Raw genomic sequence first — 26,769 nt, 5'->3', positions numbered from 1 at the left:
ATGTTGTTGGTAGATTGAGTAGATATACTCATAATCCTAATATTGAACATTGGGATGCAATATCTAGATTGTTGAGATATTTAAAGGGTACTTTTGATTATGGTTTGTCATATTGTGGTTATCCTGCTATTTTAGAAGGATATTGTGATGCTAATTGGATCTCTGATACAGATGGGGTAATGTCCACTAGTGGATATGTGTTCACACTAGCTGGAGGGGCTGTCTCTTGGAAATCATCCAAGCAGACTTACATAGCGAGATCCACCATGGAATCAGAGTTAGTAGCCTTAGAAAAGGCTGGGTCCGAAGCTAAGTGGCTTAGGAGTTTGTTAATTGATATACTATTGTATACTAACTCTATTGCCTCTATTTGCATGCATTGTGATTGCCAGCCTGCCATAGCACCTGCTAAAAACAAAATCTATAATGGGAAAAGTCAACATTTGATGGAGGCACAATATTGTGAGGCAGCTCATTGATAATGGTGTAATGTCCTTGGACTTTGTGAGATCAGAAAGAAATTTGGCCGATCCTTTAACCAAGCCACTAGCAAGAAGGCTGGTGAGTGAGACATTGAGGGGGATAGGACTGATACCTAAATTGTGACACTATGGCCAATGCCCAACCTCTATGATGGGTGATTCCACGCAAGGGGTTAAATGGGTAGAGGTCATTTGTGGTCGATATGGACACTGTCAGTTATTATGTATTCCACTATCTCATTAAGGAGATTAGTGATGAGTCCATCTCTATGGTGTGAAACAGTGCTAAGTTGCAGATTGTTGGAGGTTGAGCTAGCTCTTAATGGATCCATAGTCCCTGCCTGTTGGGATGGGGGTGTACTGCACACACTTTTGATGGATGCCACCTATGTGGGAGTGGAAGCTGTGCTGCTTCCTATGAGACTTGGGTAGATATCTAGAGCTCTCATGAAACCCAATGGCACATGGCATGTATAAGGCTCCAACCACTTATGGAACAACCTTGGTAAAGAAAGGTATGTGGGTGGTAAGTTTGGTTATTTAATAGCCTGGTTAAAATAGTCTAACTCTACCATTGTCTAGTAGTTCTTACTTATTTACCCTAAGTGTGGTTAAAACCTTAGGTTACCATATTGATGCATGCCTTCTTGAGTTTATTGCCTTTCCTAGTTTAGTGTTTGTAACATGTGGGGGATTGTTGGAGTATGCGTGTTTCAAACACTAAAAGTATGTTTGCGTCCCACATTGGTTAGGAATAAATCTTGTTATGAGTTTATAAGACTTTGCACATCTTAGGTGGTAAGTTGGATCACAATGGGCTAGGTGTTGGCTTGGGCTTGGGTTTGGGTTTGTTACATCAATTTGGGGCCTCACCTTTTTCCTTACTTTCTTTTAGCCCAAATTTGATTTGATTTTGTTATGTTCGTTGGTGAGCATCTACGCAGCCCGTTGGGCATTTAATGAACAGCCTGTTGGGCATCAAATCTGCACAGTAGCCATTGAAGGACTTGTCCTTTAGTCAACCCACTTATCTTCCTTTAGTTAGCTTATAAACCCTATAACACACACTATTCATATATCATTTTTTCTTCCTCTTCTCCAGCTGCATATCTCCTTTGTCTTTGCTTTGTTTTGCTGCACAAAAGTGTTAGCTTCAGTAATTTTTTTTTAAAGGAAAGGAAAGGCAAGAGTAAGGTTGTTCCTAGTTCTTCTTTCTTGAGTGTGTGATCAACTTAAAGAAATTACTATAGTCTAATCTCGAGGGGTTGTTCGGCCAAGAGAGCCATTCACACCGAGTTCTACTCTAGGGCACGAATCAACCTTTAAAGACAACTTATTTTGCGTGATTCTATAGTTTGTGAGATCTTTCTAATTCTTATCTATTTATTTTTGTCATTGCTATTTGTATTGTTGAACCAAAACTTGTTTATTTAGCCATATTTTCCAACAATACGAAAATGCCATTCGAGTTTAGGTGGATAGTGGAACAGCAAGGCCGTTTAAAGAGGTTGTAGTTTGTAGTTTGTACTTCTACATGAGAAGCCTCAACGGCTTCATATGGAACACTCAAAAGCTGTAAGGAGGGTGGAGAGGTGAGTATAACTAGGCTAGATTCTATGGCTTCTCATGGAGCCTATACATCCTTATTAGAAGGATGTTTTAAGTAATAAAGAGCAACACAAGATTTGGTAATTGTTAAAATGGCAATGCAGAGTGCTCCTCTGCATCAAGGTGAAGTCCATTTTGCTAATCAAAGCAGCTCACAGCTTCAAGATGACCAAGGCATTGATCAAACAGTTACTGAGGACTCTGATTTGGCAAAGGAAGAGTTGATGGCTCTGATTGAATCAATGCCTCACTATGATCAAGTTCTACACTCAATGCAGGGATGATGCCACGTCTGAAAGGGTATTAGGAAGCTGATTAGACACGTGTGTATGAGCTGGAACTTAGTTGTAACAAATTTTTCCCCTTTTTAGGAAGTTAGTTATATTACAGTTTCTTAGCTTGCTTCATTTTCTGTATAGATAGGAGCAGAGCTTTTATGTATGTACACTTGTATTCTTTTGCTCTTCATTCAATAAGGTTCAATTTCTATTTAGAGAGTGAGAGCACAAGTTTTTACAGTAATGAATTGGAAAATTGATGAAAACATCTTTAAAGTAATTACTACTTTGAGGACACAAACAATCCTATAAAATTCAATATAATAGAACTGTTGCAAATAGTTAGGACTCACAAAACCTTTGAAATCTGAACTTTCTACGCAACCTTTACAAACAACCCACTTGCCAAACCTCTACTATAGTTTTGGAACCTCTGGAATCTTTCTTAATGATTTCCTCCACGCAAACCATAACCCTTGACGCACTCCAATGAAACTCCTGACATAACTTCATCTATACTGGTTGAATTAAGTTCATTTTTAGAACTATCATGAGTGGATATTTCTCGAGGTGAAGAAGTTAGAATGGATTTTTTAAGACTAAATTGCAAATTATACCTCTAAAGTTTGGAGCAATATTTTATCCATTGAAATTTCAAAATTTTGATTTACTCCCTAAACACTAGGTATTTTTTTAGATTTACTCAATTCCATCAATGTGTTGTGCCTGCCTGCCAATTAAGCACTAGATTAATCTAAACAATTTCAACATAAATGGTGCAAAATAAAAACAATACCAAATATGAAGGGTGTAAAATCAAGACAGATACAAATATAGAGGGTGTTGTTGGGTTGTCATCTAGCACTTAACAAACAATTAGACATGGTGTATTGGAAGGGAGCAAATCAAAATGATACCTACCAGTAGGAAACATATCAAAATTTTAGAGAATAAAATCAAAATTACCCTAAATTTTAGGGATATCATTTACAATTTAGTCTTTTCTTTTTATTTTTTTAAATCCTCCACTCTGACCCAATTGAATTTATGGATAGCCCGTTTTCACTTATTTTTTTGGCTGTTTTTAAGACTAAAACTATTCTTCACTGTAAACAAGGACTAGATTCATGCAAAAGACATTCATAGAGAGTCAACACAAGATGATAATTTTCCCAATTCCCTCTCGATAAATTGAATAGAAAGATTTCCAAAGTCAAAATCAATCAACCACTAAAACACAAGAAATAGAACTACTTTTGTACTGTGTATCAATATCATAACATTTCACCTCCACGCAATGAAAAAATTTGGTTAACACAATGAGTTTGTCAGTCATAGTCCCAAGAAGAAAACAGGGGATCCGTTGAATTTCAAGTATTTAGTTGGAACAATAAAATAAAAAGAATTAAGAGTCTAAGAGGATAAAACAAAAAATAAATAAATAAAATAAAAATCCAAGAAAACACATGCAGTGGGACAAATGAAAGGACAATATATAACCAATCTGAGCATTTCCTAATTTTTTTAAAACTGCACACATGGTGTACCCATAATTCCAGCTGCTTCTGCCATTTCTGGATCTTCCATGATATCAATTTCAACAAAATGTACATTCTGTTCAAATTCGTCTATCACCTGCAACCAGAAGTTAAGCAAAAGTTTAATATATTCTTAGTAAGTCATTCAAAAATATAAAGCATGAATCATTAATCATGAAACATAAAGTAAAGTTACCATCATGCATGAGAAGCATTGCTCGTTTATTCTCTTCACACAACATTGGTAACTTCCTCCCAGTAATACTCTATATCTGATCTTGAGTTGACTTGACTATACCATATTCTATGCAATTTTATCAGAATATGGACCAATTGCAATAGTGGTAAGGTTCCAAGTGATACGTTGGCCATTAAGGATATTGTACTGCAGTTCGCCATGTTCTGATTTAAGAAATTTTTGGAGATGTCATCTTATTCATTAAGGATTATAAAAGGGCTTGTTTTTCTGGTGGAAAATATATATATGGGGCATTCAATGCAGAAAATCAAGATATGTTATATTACATGTATTTGGGACTTCATCTTCCATCTATAAAGCCAAACTTGTTATTCTAAAAGAAAATAAAGCCAAACTTTATACATGATAAAACCTATCTATATATTACTAAAAGCTGAAGCGTGGTGTTTAATGTTACTGTGCTCACGTTGAGCCACATCAGCATCCACGTCATTATCTTTTTTCTTTCCAATTTCCTATAATTGTTTTTTAACATTTACTTTTTTTTTAATAATTGCACTTTCTCCGACCTTTCTCATGCCTTTAGCTTTTCATCTCCCCCACTAACCTCAACCTTAATATTATTTTTCATCTTTCTTTATTTTGTCTCTTCATCTTTCTCTCCCTTGGCTTTTCATCTCCTCGCTACCCTCAACCTTAATGTCACCCTTCATCTTTCCATTCATCTTTCTTTATTTTGTCTCTTCACATTCACGCCATCTTCTATAAATTTGTTATTCTCCCTTCCATTCTTTGCATAGTCTTCCATCACAGAAATATTGTTTCTCCCTCCCTCCCTCCCTCTCTCTCTCTCTCTCTCTCTCTCTCACACACAATAATTTTTGGAGTATTTATTTTTCTTGCATCTCTGCTTAAGTTGATAAATTTTTGTGTTTGTTATAACTCTACGTTGGGTTGGTACAATTTAGTTTTGTGTTTTAAGTTTTTTTTTTTTTGATTCTTATATATTATACTATTGCTTTATAAAAAAATTTTAAAATATAATATATATATATATATATATAATATAATATATATTATTTTATTACATAACACGATTTGGGTAATTTGGTGTTTATTGTTATATATATATATATATATATATTATATTTTTACTATTTTAATCTTTTCATCTTATTTTATTTAATATTTAAACTTAGTCACATCCTCCATATAATTAAATTATTTATATTTTCTTTTTTTAATTAAACATATAATATTTTATTTAAATTTAAATAAATTAAATTGTACTCACTTTTTTTAACATTTACACTTTCTCCAACCTTTCTCTTTCCCTTTATATTTTCATCTCCCCACTACCCTCTCTCTTAATATCACTCTTCATCTTTCCCTTTATTTTGTTTCTTCTTATTGTTATCCTTTTAGTATAAATTTGGCATTCTCTTTTCCATTATATGCATAATTTTTCTTCACAAAAAAATTTATTTCTCTCTCTTTCTCTCTCAATTTTTGGTGATATATATATATATATATATATATATATATATATTTTGCATCTCTGCTTTAGGTTGAGAAATTTTTGTATTTTTTAGAACTCTACTTTAGGTTGATGCGATTTAATTGTGCTTTTTTTTTTTTCCACTTTGGTTGTTAAAATTTATCATATTGCATTGTAAAGAATTAAAGATAGTAAATAAGAATGTAATATTTTAATATTACATAATATGATTTAAATAATTTGATATTTATTTAGAGATAATTAATTTGGTTTTTATTGTTATATCTTTTATTTTTACTTGTTTTTCTTCTCATATTATTTTATTCAACATTATTATTATTGTTGTTGAATTAATATATTAGATTGTATATTTTTTAAAAGTCAATATATTAACTTGAAAGAAAATGAGAAACTAAATTAACCAATAATAACTACAATAATATTATTACGCGCAACGCGCGGGTCTACGACTAGTTATACTTCTTCTGCCTTCAGCTTATGCTTATACTTATTAAACTAACACCCACCACAGCTCCATCATTAGTATAAAGCAAAAGCAAATCAAGTTTCAAACTAGATACCTTACTAGGAATTGGCTTCAAAGTCCTGCATGGACCGTAGCTTGGTGCGGTATATAGTACACATATAAGCCTGGGACTTTCAAGGTACAATAAGAGATCTGACCATATTTAAAATAAGGATTATAAAATGGGACTAACCATATTTAACCAAACGTATCTAAAATCTTGCTCAGTAAATAAACATTCGTACAAGCAAATGAACATGAGGAGCACATGCACTACGAAAAATATGTGATGCTTAACTAGAGATATAATAAACATGAGCATTTCATAAAATAAAATAAACATGAGCAAAACAAAATGAACCTTCACAAAAATTGTACTAACCAAATTTCTTTAAATAAAGAAGGAATGAGGATTGACAGTCTCTGCACGGCGTAACATATAGACTAATTAATAAGGACATAAATGGAAGGGGATATATATATATATATATATATGAAATGCATGCAATATAGGGAAAAAGCAATTTTGCTCTTCTTGCTTCTCTCTCTCTCTCTCTTCTTGCTATGAGTGAGAGAGATGGAGAGTGTGTCTGTGAGTGAGAGACTGTTCAGTCTTTTTCGGTCTAATTCGGTCTTGTAAATACGAGACGGTGAGAGTGAGTTTGTTTGGTGGGGATTTTAAAAGGCTTTTTTTGTTGTGGGCTGGGTTTTGTAGGTCTTCACATAGGGCTTCGTTTTGTTTTTGAGGAAAATGTGGGCTGTCTTTTGGGTGCAAAAATGTGGCCTAGCTTTATTGGTATTTTAGTCCATCAGGTTACTTGGGATGTTTAATCGTGTTGACTACATTAGTCTACATTTTATGAGTTTATTGTATTTAGGTTAGTCCTTTGAAAAGGTTTTTTTTTTTTTTTTTTTTTTTTTTTTTTTTTTTTTTTAAATTATTTTTTTAAATGAATGTGTATTTTCCTTCAAATCATGCCCCAACCTTTTTACTTTTTAGGAACAAGGCAACAAAATTAACAATGAGGCTTTTAAAACATGTTTAACATACTAAACTAATAAAACCTTACTCAGTTAGACTACAAACAAAAGATGGCATTTTGATAAATGCGCAATAAAATTATTAATTAATCATCAAATTATACCTTATTTAAGTGATCACAATATAATTATATTTCACCACCATTCAGCCTATAACAAATTAGGAAATATAAATTTGGTAACAAAGTGAAAAACTAATAATAAAAAAACCCCTTAAAAGTAAATACTACTCTGAGAACACAAACAAACTTATAAACCCACATTGGTTGTGTGCATTAGAGTTTCAATCCTTACAAACCCAGTCTATTACTATAAAGGTTAGACCTTTTTGTAGTGATACTAAGGTTATGTAATGTCTTATATGCCTGTTTTAAAAACTCTATATACTATTTTTGTGTATTCTAATAAGTATTACTGTTTCCTCAAAAAAAAAAAAAACTATAAAATTTTAATATAAAAGAACAGCTACAAATAGTTAGGACTCACAAAAACTTTGTAGTCTAAACCCTCTACATAACTTCTACAAACAATCTACTTGTCTTTTTACTATAGTAGTTTGGGAACTTTTGGAATCTTGCTCTACTGATTTCCACCACACAAACTATAACCACTGACGCACTCCAAGGAACCTCCTAAGACAACTAAACTCAACCTCTATGGGCTGAATTAAGTTAGTTTTTAGAATTATCATGAGTGGATATTTCTCAAGGTGAAGAAGTCAAATTGGGTTTTTAGTTTATTTTGTTTAGTCTAAATCTAAATCGCAAATTGCTTCCCTGAAATTTTGGGTACTTATGATCAATTTCAAAATTTGATCTACTCTCTTAACACTATGTATCGTACGAATTTGCCAACTTTTACCAATGTGCTATGCCTACCTATCCATTACACACTTAGATTAATCAAAACAATTTCAAACATATAGGATGCGAAGTCAAAATAAATACAAATATAAAGGGTGTGATTGGGCTACCAATCTAGCACTTAATAGACAATTAGGCATGGAGCATTAAACTTTAAATGGGAGCAAATCGTAATGATACATAAAATTTAGGGATCATATCAAAAAATTTGAAACTTTAGGAGATGAAATTAAAATAAATCCAAATTCGAGGGATATATTTACAAATTTAGTCTTTGTTTTATTTATTTATTTTTTGACGAAACTACACTATTAGTCCTTGAAATTTATCCTATGTGCGCAATTGGTCTCTCAAGTTTCAAGTGAACATAATTAGTCTCTCAAAATTTTAAAATGAGTGATATAAATCCTTTGATTAACTTCTATTAACGGTGTTACTTATGTGGTTAACAGAATAATGATTTGACATTTTTTAAATGACGTGGCATTTATTTTTATCAAATACCATCCATGGCTATTGAATTAGATTTAGATCATCCCAAATACAATTGTCCACTACACTATTCATTTGCTATCACACTCCATATATTATTTACACACCGGTTATATTCGGAATCTTCAACTCAAATACTCTATTCCAACTCAGACCTCTCCACTTTACTCTCTCACTCTCTCTGAGTTCCAAATTGCTGGCCACATTTCCATTAGCCCATCACTAGAACCCGACCCGAGAAATCATTGGACCATCCTCCACCAAACATGGATGACCATGGTGGTGCATATCTGCAACTATTCATGGATGGGGCCACCTTTTACAACCGCATTGTTCTTGGGAGTCTCTTGTCAATGAAACTGCGGGACCCACTACCCTACCTCATCCAAACATGGGTCCGCAACTACATTGGTGGCAATTTAGTCTAACTACTCTTCGGTGGAACTTTAGTCTACCTACTCTCTGGCTTCCTCTGGTATTTCTACAAAGCTCGTAGATCTCTTCAAGCTTGTACACCGGAGTCACCTTGTCTTCATCCGACGTGACACTATCAATCATTCTAAAACAATTGCTTAAAGGTTGCATCGTCGAACAATAACGTTTTTCTTTAAGACAATTGCAATTGTCTTAATCCGATTAAAGCCAAGGCACATAATCAACAGTGCTGGATAAAGTTTTTCTAAAAACAATTGCACCGCCGAACAATAAATTTTTTCTTTCCATTACGTTGACATTGCCATGGCACCGTCGATCACTTTTGTACTGGGCTAGGATACAGATTTGAATTAGAAAGGTCTAATTTCTTTCTTATGTGTTAATTTAATTTTGTAACTTTTTAATAAAAAGAAATGCCACATCTTTTAAAAAATGTTAGGTCACTGTTACATTAGCCACATAAGTAACACCACTAACAGAAGTTAACCGAATGACTTATATTGCTCATTTTGAAAACTTGAGGGACCAATTGTACTTGCTTGAAATTGAGAGACTAATTATGCACATAGGATAAACTTTAGAGACTAATTATTAAGTTTTGCCTTATTTTTTAATTCCAGCAACCGCAGTAACCACCTCCAAATCTCCAACCTCAAAACGACTCGTCGTAGTTGTGAAAAAGAAAGACATGGCCATTGGCCAACCCAAACAAAGATCATCCCCAAATGGATTCGTTACTTCGGTTCCTCCTATTCCTGCAATCAAGACTGCATCGCTATCAATGCCCATAGCAACCTCTTTTCACAAGGTTAGCATATTATTAGTGATTAAGATATATAGTGACTAGCTAACAAGCACTGACACCTTTGAAAGATGCCTATCACGACGTGTCCATGTCGGACACGCTTGAGCACCCACTCCAGCATTGCTGTCCAGCCCAGGTATTGGTCTCCTCCTCCTCCGGGATTGTACAAAATGAATGTTGATGCAGCAACTTTCAAGGATTTAGGCTCAACAGGGATCGGGGTTGTAATCCGTGACAGCTTGGGGACAGTTGCAGCGGCTTTGTGCAGAAAAGTGGATGCCCCTCTTGGTCCTCTTGAGGCTGAATCAAAAGCTTTTGAGGCTGGAATTATGTTTGCCCTGTGCCGTGGCTGTTCTGCAGTGGTGTTGGAGGGAGATTCACAGGTTGTAGTAAATGCTCTGGCGGGTTCTTCTCCCTCTCCCTCTGCTGTGGATTCTGTTAATCAGGGCACCCTAGAGCTATGTAGGGGGTTTACACAATTTCAGTTCTACCATAAAAAGACGCAAGGGAATATGCCAGCCCACTTGGTAGCAAAAAATGCTTATAGCATTGTTAATGACATTGTATGGGTTGAAGAGAATCCTTGCTTTGCTAAGCAAGCCCTCATCCATGATGTAAAATTCATGTTTTCTTAGTAATGAAATGTTTATGCATTCCCTATCAAAAAAAAAAAAAAAGAGTTTTACTGAATTTTTCAAGATATGTCATTATTTAATAAATCTTATTGTTTGATGAGTATTATTATTATTTAAAAAAAAAAATGTTTAAACAGCTTAGTTTGTTGAAAGATTTGGACTGAAGGACTGGATTGACTCAATTTGAAAAAAATGAGGTAATAAATTCACAAAAATTGAATGCTATTGGCTAAGGACTGATTTAACAATTGAAGTAAAAGTCAAGCTGCTAAATTAAAATTTACCAATATTTTTTTAATTCTAAACATTCATTTGATTTTAGATATGTTTTTTTTTTTTAAATTTGATAGTTATTATTTAAAACTTAAATTAAAATTAAAATTAAAATTTGCCTATATATAAAAAAATTATTTGTTGTGTCAATCGTATCCTAATTTTTCTAGAATTATGGTGTTTTTGTGTCTTGCCTTGTTTGTTTCAATGTTAGTATCAGCGTCAATCAGTGTCTTTATCAATGTTTCATAGATAGTTAGGGTCTGTTTGGATTAAGGGGGCAGGGAGGAAAAGTGGAGGAGAATAGAATAGAGTTAATTGAAAATAGACTAATTTTGAGTCAAATCTACTCTACTTTATTATATTCCCCCTCACTTTCCCTCAATCCAAACGGACCATTAGTGATAGTAAGTAAGTCATACTCTGATTTATTAAAATATGTTTGGTGATGATGGTTTCTTATCATTGTTTATGTACCAAAAGCTTCTTCAGCTTGTGGAGTTCAAGCTAAAGGAAGTGGTTGGCGTTCCTAAAATTGGCAAGTCGGTTTTAATTAATTCAATCCATCAAATTGCATCATCTCACTTTCCTGGTAAGCTGTTACTATGTTTTGTTTTTGCTTGATTATGTTTGAATGTCATTGTCTTTAAATGGAATTGTGGTGAAGGTTATTAAATTATTGAACAATAACGGCTGTAGTTTTCTCTCATGATGTCGCAGAAGATGAAGCGAACTGCAGTCAGCCCATTACCTAGTGTTTTTCAAGATATTGCTAGATACAAGGTCAAGAGATTCTGCACCTTGTGGTTTATATACCTTAGGAAGTAAAAAGAAACTAAATTTTTAGCTTCATATTTTTTCATACTTGTTAGCATTCAATAATTAAGACTTGGTATTTGAGATTGGACCCTGATATTGTAGGTTTGGTTGTGAATTGTTTGATTGGCCATTATCACTCAACTTATAGTTGATGTTGTTGCTTTTATGAGAAGCAAAGTGATTGCAAAAAAGTTATTTCTAACTTTTGGTATATTATTTGACCAACGATAAAGTGAAGAGGATTACAATGACTTGTGTTATATTTCTGGCTTTATTGATTAATTCAACCCCCCCCCCCCCCCCCCCCCCCTAATTTTTCTCATTGTCTTACTAATTTATTTATCCTTTTTTTTACTTTCAATTTTCTTTTTAGGCTGGCAAGTGTCTATAGTTTTATATGAATAGGTGAATATACTATCAGAGCTAACTCAGATATGTTTTGAAGGTCAGGTCAAATAATTAAGCATTTGCCTCTTTCCTTTTCTTCATAAAATCATAATTTTTTGTTCTATCTACTGTTTCCTTTCTCCTTCTGATGTTGATTTGCTGTTGAATACTTCTGTTTCAACATCAATGTATGTTTAAATACTGATATTGAATTGTGGAGCTGCAGATTGCGCATCAGCCTAGCATATATGTCCTGGACACTTGAGGTTTGTTGGTTCCAAGTATCCCTAACATAGAGACAGGACTGAAGCTGGCTCTTGTAAATATCATCCTCTTGCAAATAATTTTTCTTTACTTTCTTATGAGATTTCTCCTAGTACACGTGAATGTGCACACACATGTACACACAACTACCTGCATACGTTTTTAGTTTCAGATGTGCTAATCTTGCTTGAAAGATCACTGTTGTAAACAATAAAAAACAAGTGAGTCTCCAATCACTATTCAGAGAGGCCATAGACCACTCAACCTGAGCTGCAACACATATACACACAACTACTTGCATTCTTTTTTAGTTTTAGATTTGCTAATCTTGCTTGAAAGATCACTGTTGTAAACAGATAAAAACGAGTGAGTCTCCAATCACTATTCAGAGAGGCCATAGACCACTCAACCTGAGTTGATTTGGTTGCAACAAACCAACTGGATTCAACTTCAAATATGTTGGGTAAGGCCTAAAAGTTTTATGCCTCAAGCTATGTCAAATAGGGATGAGACTTAAACCTTCTTGTTGACCTCCAACCAACACAGGTTGCCCAAGTTGCAACTTCTAAAATATTTTACTTGGTGTCTTTGAATTTTATCAGTCTATTTTATTTTATTTTTATGTATGTGTGAATTTCTTGGGGGTTGTGGGGAGTTAATCAATTCAACATGAAATCACTTTTGTCACATTTTATGTCTAGATATTTTACTATTTAGTTTTGATTAACTTGAACTATTAGACTTAATTTTGCTAATTAATTAATACGCAGCAAAATGATCCACAAGATAAAGACTTTTCTATGAAATACAAAGAGAAAAAGGCACAAGACTTTTTTTTTAACACTTTTAAGAGAAGAAGTAGTAGTCTTAAGAGGCAAAATTGGATGGATAAATTAGTAAAAAAAGTAGTATGTTTATATAGCATACACTATAACCTCCTTTTCTTTATTGAAAAAGTATAAAGTGAGATTTATATAAGTGCACAAATAAGATTTAAGTGATGATGGCATATAAGTTAATAAAGTTTTTTTTTTTTTTTTTATAAAAAAAAAAATTTAGATTCCTCAAGGCTCAAGTTGATTGGGCTAGGTTATTATTTTATATTTTAATTCCAGCCTAGCCCCATCAATTCCATTAAGCTCATTTTCAATTAATTTTTTGTAAAATTGAGTTAAAATTAGAACCAATAACAACTAGTCACTTATGATTTTGTTGTGAAACTATTGTAAAAATATTGTGAATGTAGCACCTCTTAAATTGTACAGACACGCAGCTCCTCAACTCAACCGTTATATGTGTGATAGAAGATGGGTTTAAGAGAGAGAGAGAGAGAGAGAGAGAGAGAGAGAGAGAGAAATTGGGGAAAATGGCTTTCAATGTCAGGGCACATGACACACTCCATCAGAGACCTCCCGAAATTGTCATTGAAGTTTGCATTCCCTTCTCCTCCGCCAGCCACCACCTCCAACCCCAACTCTCCTCAAAATGACTAGTCATAACTTTGAACCAAGGTTAGTTTTATTTTTTATTTTTATTAGTGTATATTATGATAACTAGCCGGCGAAAATAGCTAAATACCACGTTTTGGCAAAATTTGTGACAAACTAGTACTGTTTTGGAAATATTTCGCAAGCTACCACTTTTTTAGTACTCGAGTTCAGTGAACTCGAGTTCCTAAGTGAGTCACCAGCGTGGCACTGCTGACCTGGAACTTGTGTAAGTAAAAAAGTAATATGGTACTCGATATTATGGAAATCGAGTACTTCTTTATAGTACTCAAGCTTAACAAAGTCGAGTACTTTTTTTTTTCTTTTTTCTACTTTTTGTTTCGTACAAAACTTTTACTTATTTTATCTTCAACTGCTTGTGATCGTTGTGTCCCCTTTTATTTCTTCATCTTTTCCTTCTTTTCTTCCTTTCACACTCTTGACATCAAATCACAATAAATGCAACTCACTTGCCATGACTTTGCTTTAGCCACTTTCTTTTTCCTTTAGCTTTCACTTAGGCCGAATAGCCTTAATGCATCAGCCCCTTTCTTTTCTTCTTTTTCTCCTCAGCGTGTCCAACACACCTAAGTCATTGCCCAAGAAGAAAATAGGCTGACTTTTGTGGCTTGTCCAACCACCTTTTTAAGGAGGTGTTTTATCAAGTGTAGGCTGGACCCAAAGGAAGAAAAGAAGGAAAAGATGAAGAAATAAAAGGGGGCACAACGATTACAAGCAGTTGAAAATGAAATAAGTAGAAGTTTTGTACGAAACAAAAAGTAGAAAAAAAAAGTAAAAGAAAAACAAGGTACTCGACTTTGTAAAGCTTGAGTACTATAAAGAAGTACTCGATTCCCGCAATATCGATTTCCACATTGTTATTTGTTGGTGTATTTTGCATCATTAAGTTAATTTTAGAGTTATCAAGGTGAAGAAGTTGGGCTGGGTTTTATTTTATATTTTCATTCCAGCCCAACCCAATATTGAATCCATGGACAGCCCATTTTCAATTATTTTTTTCGGTACTTAATCCACCGGTAGCTCCACTACCAAGGAAGTAGCCACCACCAAAATTCAATAAGTTAAAAGAGTTAAAAAAAAATGAGACATTCTTGATTCTTCCTTCCAAAACGGCAAAACCATACACTACAGGGGAAAAATAGGTAACTAACATTAATTTCCCAACTATCTAGTTAATAGGTTTAGTTTTGAAACTAATTTTTTTTCTAGCATCTCGAGTCTTTTAAACTCGATTTTGGCCAATAAATCGACCATCAAACGCTCGATTTCTATACTCTAATTATTGCCGACGTGGCAAACTTTGCCACGTGGGTACATAGAAATCGAGTCTCTAAGACTCGATTTCTAAGGGTTATAAATACAACCAAATCAGTGAGGAACCAGAACATCAGGAAGAAAGCAGAAGAAAAAAAAAAAAAAAACCAGAAATAGAAGGAGAGATCGGCTTCAGATCGGAGTGGGTCGTGCGACCCAGGGGACCCAGGCGCCTGGGTCGCGTGAGCCCAGGCAGCGCGCGGCCTGGGCTCGTGAGACCCAGCTTTTTCTCTCCCTCTGATCTGCCTCTAAGCTCTGATCTGAGCCTTTGGGATGGCGCTGCCTGGGCTCGCGCGACCCAGCTCTTTCTCTCCCTCTGATCTGCCTCTAAGCTCTGATCTGAGCTTTGTGATTGATTCTTAAATTTGTTTTTTGGGTATTTTGGGTTATCTATGAGAGTTCAAGTTTTTTTAAATTTTTTTGAGTTAGAAATCGAGTCTCTAAGACTCGATTTCCAGCTAGGCTCCACATGGAAAAAAATCCACATCGGACGCTGTCAATCCATGAAAATCGAGCCTCAAAAACTCGATTTATAGGCCCTAAATCGAGTCTTCGAGACTCGAGATGTTAGAAAGGAAATTAGTTTCAAAACTGAACCTATTAACTAGATAGTTGGGAAATTAATGTTAGTTACCTATTTTTTCCTACAGCATGATATTGTTTGTGTGATAGATTATCGAATTGAAATTGAAATTGGGTTTCAACGCTGCTGGTGGTGGTGGTGGTGGGCCCATCAAATGACACACGCGCCATCAGAGACGCGCTGGTGTTGTCGTCGAAGTCCGCATTCCTCCAAAAGAGAAAGACTTGGCCAACCCTAACAAAACATCATCAAGATTGCATCGCCATTAATGCCCATAGCAAAACCTCTCTTCACAAGGTTTGTTATTAGCGAATATAGTATGCTAACAGCCACGGATACCTCGAGTCCGTGTCCGTCTCGGACACGCCTGGACACTCCACGCGTGTCCTCTTTGTTTTGTGTTAGGAGGATTTTTTTTTTTGGGTGGTTGAAATTCAATTGATTCCCTCACTATGTAAAAAATGAGTCAATGATCATTTCATCAAAATCCGTTAGCCAATGATGCAATTTAAACATTCATTTTAAATTACAAATTTTACTAAAAATGTTGTCATTTCATAGATCTTATTGTTTGATGATTATATATATATTTTTAATAAAATTAACCATATATAATGTTTAATTTGCTAAAAGATTTGGACCGAATTATTAACTCATTTTCACAAAATGAAGTACTGAATTTACTAATAATAAATCTTAAGGACTAATTTGACAATTGAAGTAAATGTCAAGATACTAAAATTGAACTTCAGCATTTTTTTTTTTTTAAAAAGATTCATTTGATTTTAGACATGTTTTTAAAAATTTTGACAGTAATTATTTATTTTTAAAACTTAAACTAAACATAAAATATGTCTATTGTTGTGAAATTTGGGTGAAATTAAATCTGTTTACACAAGATTAAAGAAGAGAGAGAGAAGATAATATGACACAAGGAATTTACGTGGTTCGGCAATATGCCTACGTCCACGGGAGGCGACAGAATAAATTTTCACTATAACTGTGGAGATTACAACAATGACTTGAAGACACTCTCACACAAACCAAACCCCAAATACACCCTTGGTTCTCTCACAAGAAAATAGAGAACACCCTATTGTATTTAGATAAATTGCAAGACACAACTTCCTAACTCTGGTGCACACACACAGAAGAAGTTATTTGCTATCTCCGTGGCTCTCACATAGGAATTCTCCTATTGCTCACTCTCCTTGCTTTCATTTGCTCCATCTCTATTTATAGCCAAGTTCCAGCCGAAGTCCCTCACAAATACAGCACACTAGAGACTTCTATTGGTAAGGAAGTCAACAATAGTGGCTACAATTCATGAAACCTCCAATGCATGGATATTGTGTTTCTTCACGCAAGCTTACATACAAAGGAATTGTATATTGTTGACTTTGTTGATCAAGCCACACTTTCACACATAGGCATGCATCCATTTATGGCCTATAAAGTCATACATTTCGGCTGGAACAAAGAATGCATGAATTTGGTTTGCTTCCTTGCCTTCTTGACAATTCATGAATGTTCGGCTGCATGTCAAGTGTTCTAAAATTTCGGCCATGCATGAATATACTTCAAGTCGGTGTTGTTTCCTTGCCATTTTCTTTGACTATTCATACAACATAGCATTTATTGCTTAGCCGAAATATTAATCCACCGTCATTGAAATTCAAGCCATTTCAACAGTCTATAGATATGAAGATATATTATTCATTTAATTAATTCTTTGTTGTATCAATCCTGTCCTAATTTTTCAAGAGTTATGGTGTTTTTGTGTCCGGTCCTATGTTGTCTGTGTCAGTGTCAATCAGTGTCTTTGTCCACTCTCTCTAATATTTTAGAATGTGTGTGGTGATGATGGTGTTTTATCATGGTTCATGTACCAAAAGCTTCTCGAGCTTGTGGAGTTCAAGCTGAAGGAAGTGATTTCGAGGGAACATTCTCTACTTATTTTCATGATTGGCGTTCCTAACATTGCCAAGTCGGTTTTAATTAATTCAATCCATCAAATTGCATCGCCTTGCTTTCCTGGTAAGCTGTACTATGTTATGCTAGATTTTGTTTGAATGTCATTGTCTTTAAATGGAACTATGGGGAAGTTTATTAAATTTTATTGAACAATAACTGCTTTTGTTTTCTTTCATAGTGCAGGAGAAGATGAAGTGTGCTACTGTCGTCCCACTGCCTGGTTTTCCTTAAGATATTGCTGGATACAAGGTGAAGAGATTCTGTGTTTTATGGTTTATTACCTTAGAAAGTAAATAGAGACTGAAATTCTAGTTTCATGTGTCTTTCACAGATATAGTTGATGTTGTTGCTTTTATGAGAAGCAGACTGATTGCAAGGAATTTATTTCTCACTTGTGTTATATTATTTGACCACAGAAAAAGTGATGGTAATTAGATTACGATGACTTTGTATTTATATTCTATATTAACTGTTTGATTGCCCCCCCACACCCACCAAAACCCAATTTTGCTAGCTGTCTTACTAAATCTTGTTTATTTTTTTTTACTTTTGATTTTCATTTTAGCTGGCAAGCATTTGTAGGTTTACATGAATAGGAAAGTAAACTATCCGGCTTAGGTATCCGGTTTTACTGCCAAATTGTGGTCTATGGTATTTGGTTTATTTGGAGTTTGTTGGGTGATGTTGAAGTATGTTGTTGAGTTGTTAGCTTGCTGGCCTGGTCGTTTTTGTCATCATCAGAATGGGAATTTGTGGATGGTTGCCCCCGCATTGTTTGATGTGGTTGCTTATGGAGAGAGAGGAACAATTGGAATTTTGAGGATACAGAGAGAGTTATGCCTGATTTCAAATTATTTATCTTTAGAACCTTGTTGGACTTGATGTCAGCTTTGCATAGTCAACCATTATGTTCTGTTTTTGATTTGATAGATTCATGTGTATAGTTGGGCCACGCTATTTTTTTTATATAAACAAAATTGTATTACTTATATAAAAAAAAGAAAGTTTGTAAGAAGCAAGTTTGGGACTAGCTTATGAGCTAGTTTTTTGCTTTTTTGCTTTTAATTTAAACTTTTTAAAGCCTCACATTTACTTTTTCTCACTTTTTCTAAGAACAAGTATATTTTAGTATATTTTAGTATACTTTTAACAAAAAGTTTTCAGCAAAAAATTAAATAAGTTATTCCCAAATGAACACTAAATCAGTTGCATAAACTTTATTTAAAGACATGTTTTTAAGGTCAGGCTAAATCATCAATTGTTTGTGTCTTTCCTTTTCTTTTTAAACTCTTATTTTTTATTCTATCTACTGTTTCTTTTCTCCCTCTGTTGTTGATCTGCTGTTGAATACTTTTGGTTCATCATCTATGTATGTTTTCCTGATGTTGAATTGTTAAGCTGCAGATGGCGCTTCAGCCTAGCATATGTCCTAGAAACTCCGGGTGTATTGGTTCCAGGTATCCCTGACATAGAGACAGAACTGAAGCTGGCTCTAGCAGTTATTATTCTCTTACAAATAATTTCTCTTTAGTTTCTTGTGAGATTTCTTACAGTACACATGTGAATGTGCACAAACATATACACACAGCTACCTGCACGCTTTTTTAGTTTAAGATGTGCTAATCTTGCTTGAAAGATTAGTGTTGTAAACATTCAAAAATGAGTGACTCCACAATCACGATTAAGAGAAGTCAGAGACTACTCAACCTGAGCTGATTTGGTTGCAATAAAGAAATTGGATTCAGCTTCAGTATATGTGGTTTTTTTTGGGGGTTGGGGGGAGTTGTTCAAGTCAACATGAAATTACTTTTGTCACATTGTACTCCTTATTCTATCTGATAAAGCTTACCAAATTCTTAAATGCACATGAAGGGTCTGTAAAAGATTCAGTGGTAGGTGAGGAGCGAATTGCACAATACTTGTTGGCAGTTTTAAATACTCAAGGGACACTCCCCTTCATAGAAGGGATTCGATATGGTTCTAAGGAAAAACATGAGTATAATCTTAAAGATCTTTGGCCAAAAAGGATGAAGCCGCCAATGACTCTGATATGCTTTACATTGAGTTAATTTAGGATTGCTCTCATTTAATCATTTTATCTAGGATGACCCAAAGTATTTTCAAACTTTTTGTTACATGACAAGTCTGAAAGGAGACAAACTTAACTATGGGCATAAGAAAAATTATTCTAAGGTCGACATAGAACTGAATGAATTTCGTGATAAGTCTTATCGTTGAGTTATTACACGGGTATGACACCAATTTTGTTCTTCTGACTGGATGGAAAATAATCAGATCAGGATTTTTGTTGTTGTTGTTGTTGTGACAGTTAATTTTCTTATCATGAATGAAGATTAAGTTTTGATAACATATTTTCTGGTCATGAATGATTTATAGTGAGCTTAAGTTTCGATAACATATTTTACTTGTTGGTTATGGACATTCATGTAGGACATAATGAAGTTATTCTGTTTTGCTTACTGTATGAAAGGGGCTTTTAATGACCAGGGAAAAGAAAGGAGAATGTAAATCTAGAAATGTGGGCATATGCTAGGCAGACAGAGTCAATGAACTATGACTTAAGATATGGCATGCTTAATTTGAAACAAATGAACAGTAAGTTCAGACAAAATAATTTGGGGTTTTTATCTTTAGTTGATGGCTTTTAAGAAGGATGAAGAACTTTTTGGTTATTTGTGACAATAATGTTCTTTTGTTAATACTTTCTATAGAACTGAAAACTTATAATTTTAGATTCAAATATCACTCTATTCGATGTTTGTTATACCCCACATTTCTAAGTAACTAAGCTTGTTATACCACAACGTCCTTAGTGCCTACCAAAAAGAATCATAAAACATGAATGTAAGAACAAATGCTTGAACATATTAATCCATGGATCTCTCAACTTTACACACAAGAATGTAGATAGGGTAGTATACACGTAACACGTTTATTTATTTACACATCTTACTTTGAATTACAATGACATAAATGTTTATTTTTACATAAAATACAAAATGCAAAATAACATATTTATTTATATATTTACATCACTTAAAAGCATATTAAATAACGGAAGTATTTATTTATTTACATCTTCTAATCCAAACTGTAATGAAGAAATGCTTACGAATTATGGAAGGAACTTGTGACTTTGAATTGAGCAACATTTAGATTCTATTGGTTGTGACTTGTGTTGAACTCCTAAAATGAAATTTGTAGTTATATAGTATATCGGAAACTAGCAGTGAGGATAATACTATGAAAAATGATTATACAAAAGAAAAATAAATAAATAAAAATTTAATATGTTCATTTAGAAACAAGATTCAATTCCTCCATGAATTAAATAGGATTAAATGTTTCTTCTTCTTCTCTCTCTCTCTCTCTTTCGTAATCAGTGTGGGGAAAATAAATATTTAGAAGACCAATTTAGTTTTGGAAACTCAATTTCATCCAAAAAGATATTTTTGGTTTTAATTTAATTTGAATCTAATTTGGACAAAGAGGGCTTTAGCTGGTTTTTTATTTATATATAAATGAAATAGGGGGTTTGGGTTCATAGAAAAAAAAAAGTTGTAAAGACTATCTATAATAATAGGACAAAAATACTAATAAGAAGACAAATCTACCTTTACCTCATCATCTTCTCTTGGTAAATTTATGCTATCCTCATCAAGAACAATTTGTGGTACATGAGCGATCTTCTCTACTTTTTCTACTTAAATCAGGACGACCATAAATCAACAATTTTGTTAGTGCCTCCATCCCCTCTGGTAGAGATGACAACTTAGGGCAATTGTCTATCCAAAGTGTCTGAAGTGATTTCAGACGTGGCAGCCACTCTGGCAAAGTCGTTAAATTTTCACATCCTCTAGTCCATAGTAGCTGTAAAGTGTTTGCAGATCCTTGGAGCCATTGGGGCAAAACCTCCAACTTTGGTAAACGGAAAAACATTAAATTTTGGAGGCTCAACTTGAGATCTTGATTGTCTTCTTCTCCCTCTACCTCCATCAAACTAAGCTCTTTACAATCCCTGATTATCAGGGTCTCTAGGGCAGTTAGGTGTTTGATACTCAGTGTCAAAGAGGTCAAACTTGGACAATCTCCAACAACCAATGTTCGAAGATAGGTGAGACGCCCCTCCTCCATCCCTTCAAACACACATTTTAGATTCATACATCTCCATATCCACAAAGATCGAAGAGAACTCAAGCAACCTATTGCCTTCTTCGACAAGCAGGTATGCTTTGTTGTAATGATAAAAAACCTGAGCCTGCTTATGTCCCCTATACCTTTCGGCAACCGTTCAAGATTGTGGCAATTTTCAAGCAATAGAGTTTGCAAACTGTGCAGCTTGCAAATGGAATTTGGAAGTTCTTTGATTATGAGATTATATGATAGGTCGAGATATCTCAAATGTTTCAAACTTCCGATAGAACTTGGCAACACCTCAAAGGATGAATTTTTCAAGTCAAGCACCCGTAAGTACTTAAATCTTGAGATGCATGTTTCAAGTAAGGGCATGGATTGGTCTGTTTGGAAAATAATAGTCTGAACTTTGCTCAACTTCTATAATTGTGTTGTAACTTCTTGCCCATTGTCTAAAAGTGATAGGTGACAAACTTCTGCAGCAAGGGTGGACTTCTTGGTCACTACTAAACACTCTTTTTTGGCAATTGAGAGTGTAAGATCATGGATAAGATCATGCATTTTAAAGGTAAAATACAAGATATTTTCTTGTTCAACATCTTGAAAGAAAGATCTCGACAACAACTCCTTGATATACAAGTTGCCAACATCTTCCGAATCTAGATTTTCATCCTTTGGTGATTGAAGAATTCCATGTGCCATCCAAAATTGAATCAAGAGAAGATTATTGAATACAAAATCCTTTGGGAAAATAGAACAATATGCAAAACATGGCTTCAAGTGAAATGGCAATTGATTATAACTAAGCTGCAATGCAGGTAAGATGCCACTCTCCTTTTGATTTAAATGCCATATCTCATTATCTCTAATAGATATCCACTCATGTTCATCAACTTTTGAATAAAGAAGGCAGGCTATAGTATTCACTGCCAACGGAACCCCTCTACATTTTTTGACAATTTCTTTACCAATTTCTAAGAGGTTTGGATATTGTTCTTCTTCTCCTTCCTTAAATGCCAATTTCACAAACAAAGACAAACAATCCTTTTGGGATAGACCATCTAAATTGTAAGACTCAACAGTGCTCATAATATTAGCAACAGAGCTATTCTGTGTTGTCACTATGATTTTACTTCCATTGCAACCGCCAACTAACAAATTTTTCAATTCAATCCATTTTATACGATCCTCATTTGAAACATCAACTAAGACAAGAAGAAATTTCTTATCTTTTATATGTTCTCTTAAACACATTTGCAACTGATCTATGCTCAAATTCTCATCTATACCAACTGCTGATTTGAGGATTTCTGTTATCAATCTTTTAATATCAAAATCCTCAGACACACACATCCACATTTTCAATTGAAAATGTCTAACTACCTGTTCATCATTATACACCAACTTGGCAATTGTGGTCTTCCCCAAACCTCCAATCCCAACTATAGGAATTACACTGACATTTCCGTCAACATCATGCTGCGTCAAAAGATTTATTATCTGTTTTTTGTCATCATCCCTACCAATGACATTCTGAGAAGGAATACAGGAGTTGGTCATGTCCTTCCAGTACATTGTTGTCTTCCTATCTTCAATTCGTGCAGCAAGATTGAATTCAGCCTTAAGATCTGAAATATCATCTACTCTCTCCCTAATACCCTTGATTTTGTGTGCCACTTCAAAACGGAATACAAGTGGATTGGAACCAGAAAAGAAATAACCCACCTTTTTACGAGTGCTCCTGCATCTCTTCATTACTTCCTTCTGCAGAATTTGATATAGAAATTCATATAGGACATTCTCTGCATCATTAAGGACATCTTTGAGCTATCCTAGCCAATGGTTCAGCCTATGGTCACTTTCTTGCTTCTCCTCAGCATCTAAGAGTACAGCCTTAATGGCTAACACGGTGCACTCAAGCTTTTTCAGATCACTTTGAACGCCCCATGCTGAGCTGAGCTCCTCGTAAATAAGGGATCTAAGCAGCTCCACGATCTTCCCTGCAATGCAATAGGCATTCTCAGCCATGTTCTTGTGGTGGTGGTATGGAAAGGAATTTGATGGTTAAGTGAATTGATGCCTTTTAAGTATTAGCAGCTGTTTTTATTACAGAGCAATTCCGAGAGGGCAGATATAATTGCAAATAAGTGAAGCAAAATTTTACGTAGGTGGATTTACTACACCATGGATCATGACTTGACTTGGCACACAATTCTTTTTAGGCCGTAGGCAAAGCATGGAATAGGAATGAATTAAGCATTGAGAAAAGTATATATCTTTTAGTTTGTTGGGGTGGGATCATTTTCCTTTAGGTGTAAGTAAATTAACTATTCGATACATACTCTACTTGAGAATAGATTTGGTGGAATCTCATTATTTGTTTGAAAGCAAAAAGTGGGGGCTAGATAGAAGCTGTGACATACTATGCAAAGAAAGATGCCTTTCTTTCCAATGTTGGCAGGTGCAGGGGGCATTCTTTGAGTTGATAAGGGATGTTGGCTAATGATATTCTCTCTTAAATTGAATATCTGTATCCATACTAGTACTATCAATTACAATTGGCTTGGAATTGGGATTAGAATCAGATTCCCAGCTAGCAGTTCAATGTATTACATCAGAGAATAATTCATATCCTCCACTTCTATCAAATTAAATCAATGATTGCAGGTGTCTACTTACACAAACAATGGTAAATTTAATTATTTAACCACACAATTCTAACACTTTTTTAATCATTTAACGACAAAATTCTAACATGCTTGATTTGAAACAGATGATCAGTAAGTTCAGAGGAAATTGATCTTTCTTTTTCTTTTCTTTTTTTTTTCTTTTTTAAAATTTTAAATTTATTTAGCTTCAGCAAATGTCTTTTTAAAAAGGATGAGAAGCTTTTTTGTTTTCTATGGCCGTAATGTTCTTTTGTTAATACTAAAAAAAAATGAAGAACTGTTGAAAGAGTGAATGACAATAATTTATGGTAGGTATAAATGAGCAAACAACAAAAGCTTGTTCTAGGGTGATTGAGATGACATCAAGGTAAGCAAAAATAATGGTATTTGATTTAGAAGAAGTAAATAAGAGAAAAGTTACAAGGAACCCTATGGACAATACATAAATTCGGGAAGGGTAAATTCACTTGTGTTGCAGTATCATTGAGTAAGATCGTGTTTGAGGTGGATATTTTGATTTCAATGAGAAGATTTAAAAAAAGAATAAATGAGATTAGTGGTAAGAGATAGGAGAACAAACATTTGTCTCTACATGGAATCAAAAGCTGCCAAGCTTTTCCAAAATGCTTTTCTATATATATATATATATATATACACACTATCTCTTTTGCACATAACTTTTTATGTCATTTGTAGTTCTTATTGTTGTGGCTTATATTAGTTGGTCTCTATGTGACCTGTGAATGTCTTGTTTTATTTTATGTCATTCCTGAATTTATAGTTCTTTACAATTTTCCTTTCAGGGTCTTGTCACAGAAGTCCAATGTGCTTTGTATTTAACTTTGATAGAATTCACTGGTAATGTAGAAGATGAGAGTGAGTTGGAGGGTCTTATAGAGCAGCAGTTTGAAGCACTGCAGAAGGCATTTAAGATACCTCATAAGGCCTCAGAAGCTCGTTTGATGGTATCAAAAAAGCTTCTTACTTTATTTAGGGCAGGTAAACTTGGTCCATTCATCCTTGATGATGTCCCTGATGCAAATGCTCTGTCTTGAGTTGTTAGTCACTTTCCTTTTTTGGTGTAACATTGCAATTGTAAATGCTGGTCTTTTCTTTACCCTCCTTTTTTTTCCCTCCTACTTTCTTGTGTTGATGTCTCAAATTTACTCAAGTTGTATTACAAAGCTAACAGATGCTTGCATGTGTTGGTGAGTTCTTGTCACATTCTTAATGAAAATTTTGCTTTCCCTCCTACTTTCTTGTGCTGATGTCTCAAAATTACTCAAGTTGTATTACAAAGCTAACAGATGCTTGCATGTGTTGGTGAGTTCTTGTCACATTCTTAATGAAAATTTTGCTTTCCAATGCTGATGCTCCATTTTGGACACATTGGATGATTGCAATCTTTTTTTTTTTTTTTTTTTTTTTTTTTTTTTTTTTTATTTTTTTATTTATGGGATGGTAGCAATCTGTGTCCAAAATTAGTAGTTAGGACACAATAACATTAATTACAAATGACTGCTTAGCTTGATAAGCGTTTTTTATTCCAGGTATTTAAAAAAAAGAAAAAAAAGAAAGAAAGATGTCCAGCTCTAAAAATTCCATTACACAGTCTGTTTGGATGGGTTTAAAAGGGGGAGGATGGAATTTACTATTTTATCTATTTTTAATTACAATCGGTTTTTTCATCCTTTGTTGTTATAAGAGTATAACAGTAGCAGTAGGGTTTTATTTTAACATGGTCACAAATTATTTTAGCGAGTAGCAAGTAATTGATGTGAGAAAAATTTAAAACTGAATCTAATTTAGAAAATGATTAAAATTCAAGAGAGGAGATCAAAATCCATTGGTCCCTTTGCTTGTATAATGTAGATCAAAGATGATCAATAAGAGATATCATTGGAAAAATAAAATAAAATTAAAGGCATTATTCAATAAGACTGTTTTGAAATGCTTGGTGAAATCATTTGTATTGAGGTGCTATTGTCCTTAAATTTTAAGCATAAATTAGTTGCTAACAAATGCAATAATTGTTTTGGTCTTAGTGTCCTTAAATTTGAAGCGTAAATTAGCTTTCAAGAAAAGTAAATGTTGTTCTTTTTAAAGTTTTGTGCCTTTTGGATTTTAATTGACACCCATTTTTCTTTTCGTGATTGCATTGCTTGCTCTCACATATCTTTTTAAAAAGAGATGCGATTAAGTTACAACTTATAAATATTAACCCTATGATTGTAATATTGACCAAATTATTATTATTTAATTGGACTCAAGTTCTTGGGTGGTTAAATTCTAGTTCTTAGAAGTTAAATCTCAAATTTTAATGGGATATTATAGAATTTCATTATATAATTGACCATTTTCATATAATCCCCTCAAAATGTTTCCTAATAATTTTTGTGTGATTGCATTTATGTTCTTCAATT

The 26,769-nt window shown here is 34.0% G+C and overlaps 2 protein-coding genes across 5 annotated transcripts in view; both read left to right on the top strand.

Moving 5' to 3' along the window:
• LOC115952507 (short integuments 2, mitochondrial-like) overlaps positions 1 to 25,560 on the top strand; it is a 53,742-nt gene extending 28,182 nt beyond the window's left edge. Inside the window, exon 5 of the mRNA XM_031069687.1 lies at positions 25,196 to 25,560. Coding sequence (XP_030925547.1) covers positions 25,196 to 25,401 — 206 coding nt within the window. The 3' untranslated portion in view covers positions 25,402 to 25,560. The remainder of the gene's footprint in view (positions 1 to 25,195) is intronic.
• Positions 15,617 to 25,221, top strand: LOC115952506. 4 transcript variants are annotated; one of them, XM_031069686.1, is made up of 5 exons: positions 17,368 to 17,585; positions 17,706 to 17,771; positions 17,854 to 17,949; positions 18,927 to 18,979; positions 25,150 to 25,221. In XM_031069686.1, exons 1-4 carry the CDS (start codon positions 17,432 to 17,434, stop codon positions 18,941 to 18,943), a joined length of 333 nt encoding a protein of 110 aa, XP_030925546.1. In that variant the 5' UTR covers positions 17,368 to 17,431; the 3' UTR covers positions 18,944 to 18,979; positions 25,150 to 25,221. The 4 variants fall into 4 exon arrangements, 1 of the variants encoding a protein (XP_030925546.1); XR_004083437.1 differs by lacking the exon at positions 25,150 to 25,221 and adding an exon at positions 15,617 to 15,845 and having other exon boundaries at positions 17,444 to 17,585; positions 17,701 to 17,949; positions 18,927 to 19,964; XR_004083436.1 differs by lacking the exons at positions 17,854 to 17,949; positions 25,150 to 25,221 and adding an exon at positions 15,617 to 15,845 and having other exon boundaries at positions 17,444 to 17,771; positions 18,927 to 19,964.
• Positions 25,561 to 26,769: the final 1,209 nt, after the last annotated feature.

Source organism: Quercus lobata, chromosome 7 (assembly GCF_001633185.2).
Source record: "Quercus lobata isolate SW786 chromosome 7, ValleyOak3.0 Primary Assembly, whole genome shotgun sequence".
Taxonomy (NCBI): Eukaryota; Viridiplantae; Streptophyta; class Magnoliopsida; order Fagales; family Fagaceae; genus Quercus; species Quercus lobata.
This window is presented reverse-complemented; position numbering and strand designations above follow the sequence as displayed.

Bases quoted from the DNA above. Each gene is read 5' to 3' on its own strand.
- LOC115952506 (XM_031069686.1), top strand. From the start codon at position 17,432: ATGTACCAAAAGCTTCTCGAGCTTGTGGAGTTCAAGCTGAAGGAAGTG. The intron at 17,586-17,705 runs GTAAGCTGTACT...TTCATAGTGCAG, and splicing joins TGCATCGCCTTGCTTTCCTG to GAGAAGATGAAGTGTGCTAC. The intron at 17,772-17,853 runs GTGAAGAGATTC...TGTCTTTCACAG, and splicing joins AAGATATTGCTGGATACAAG to ATATAGTTGATGTTGTTGCT.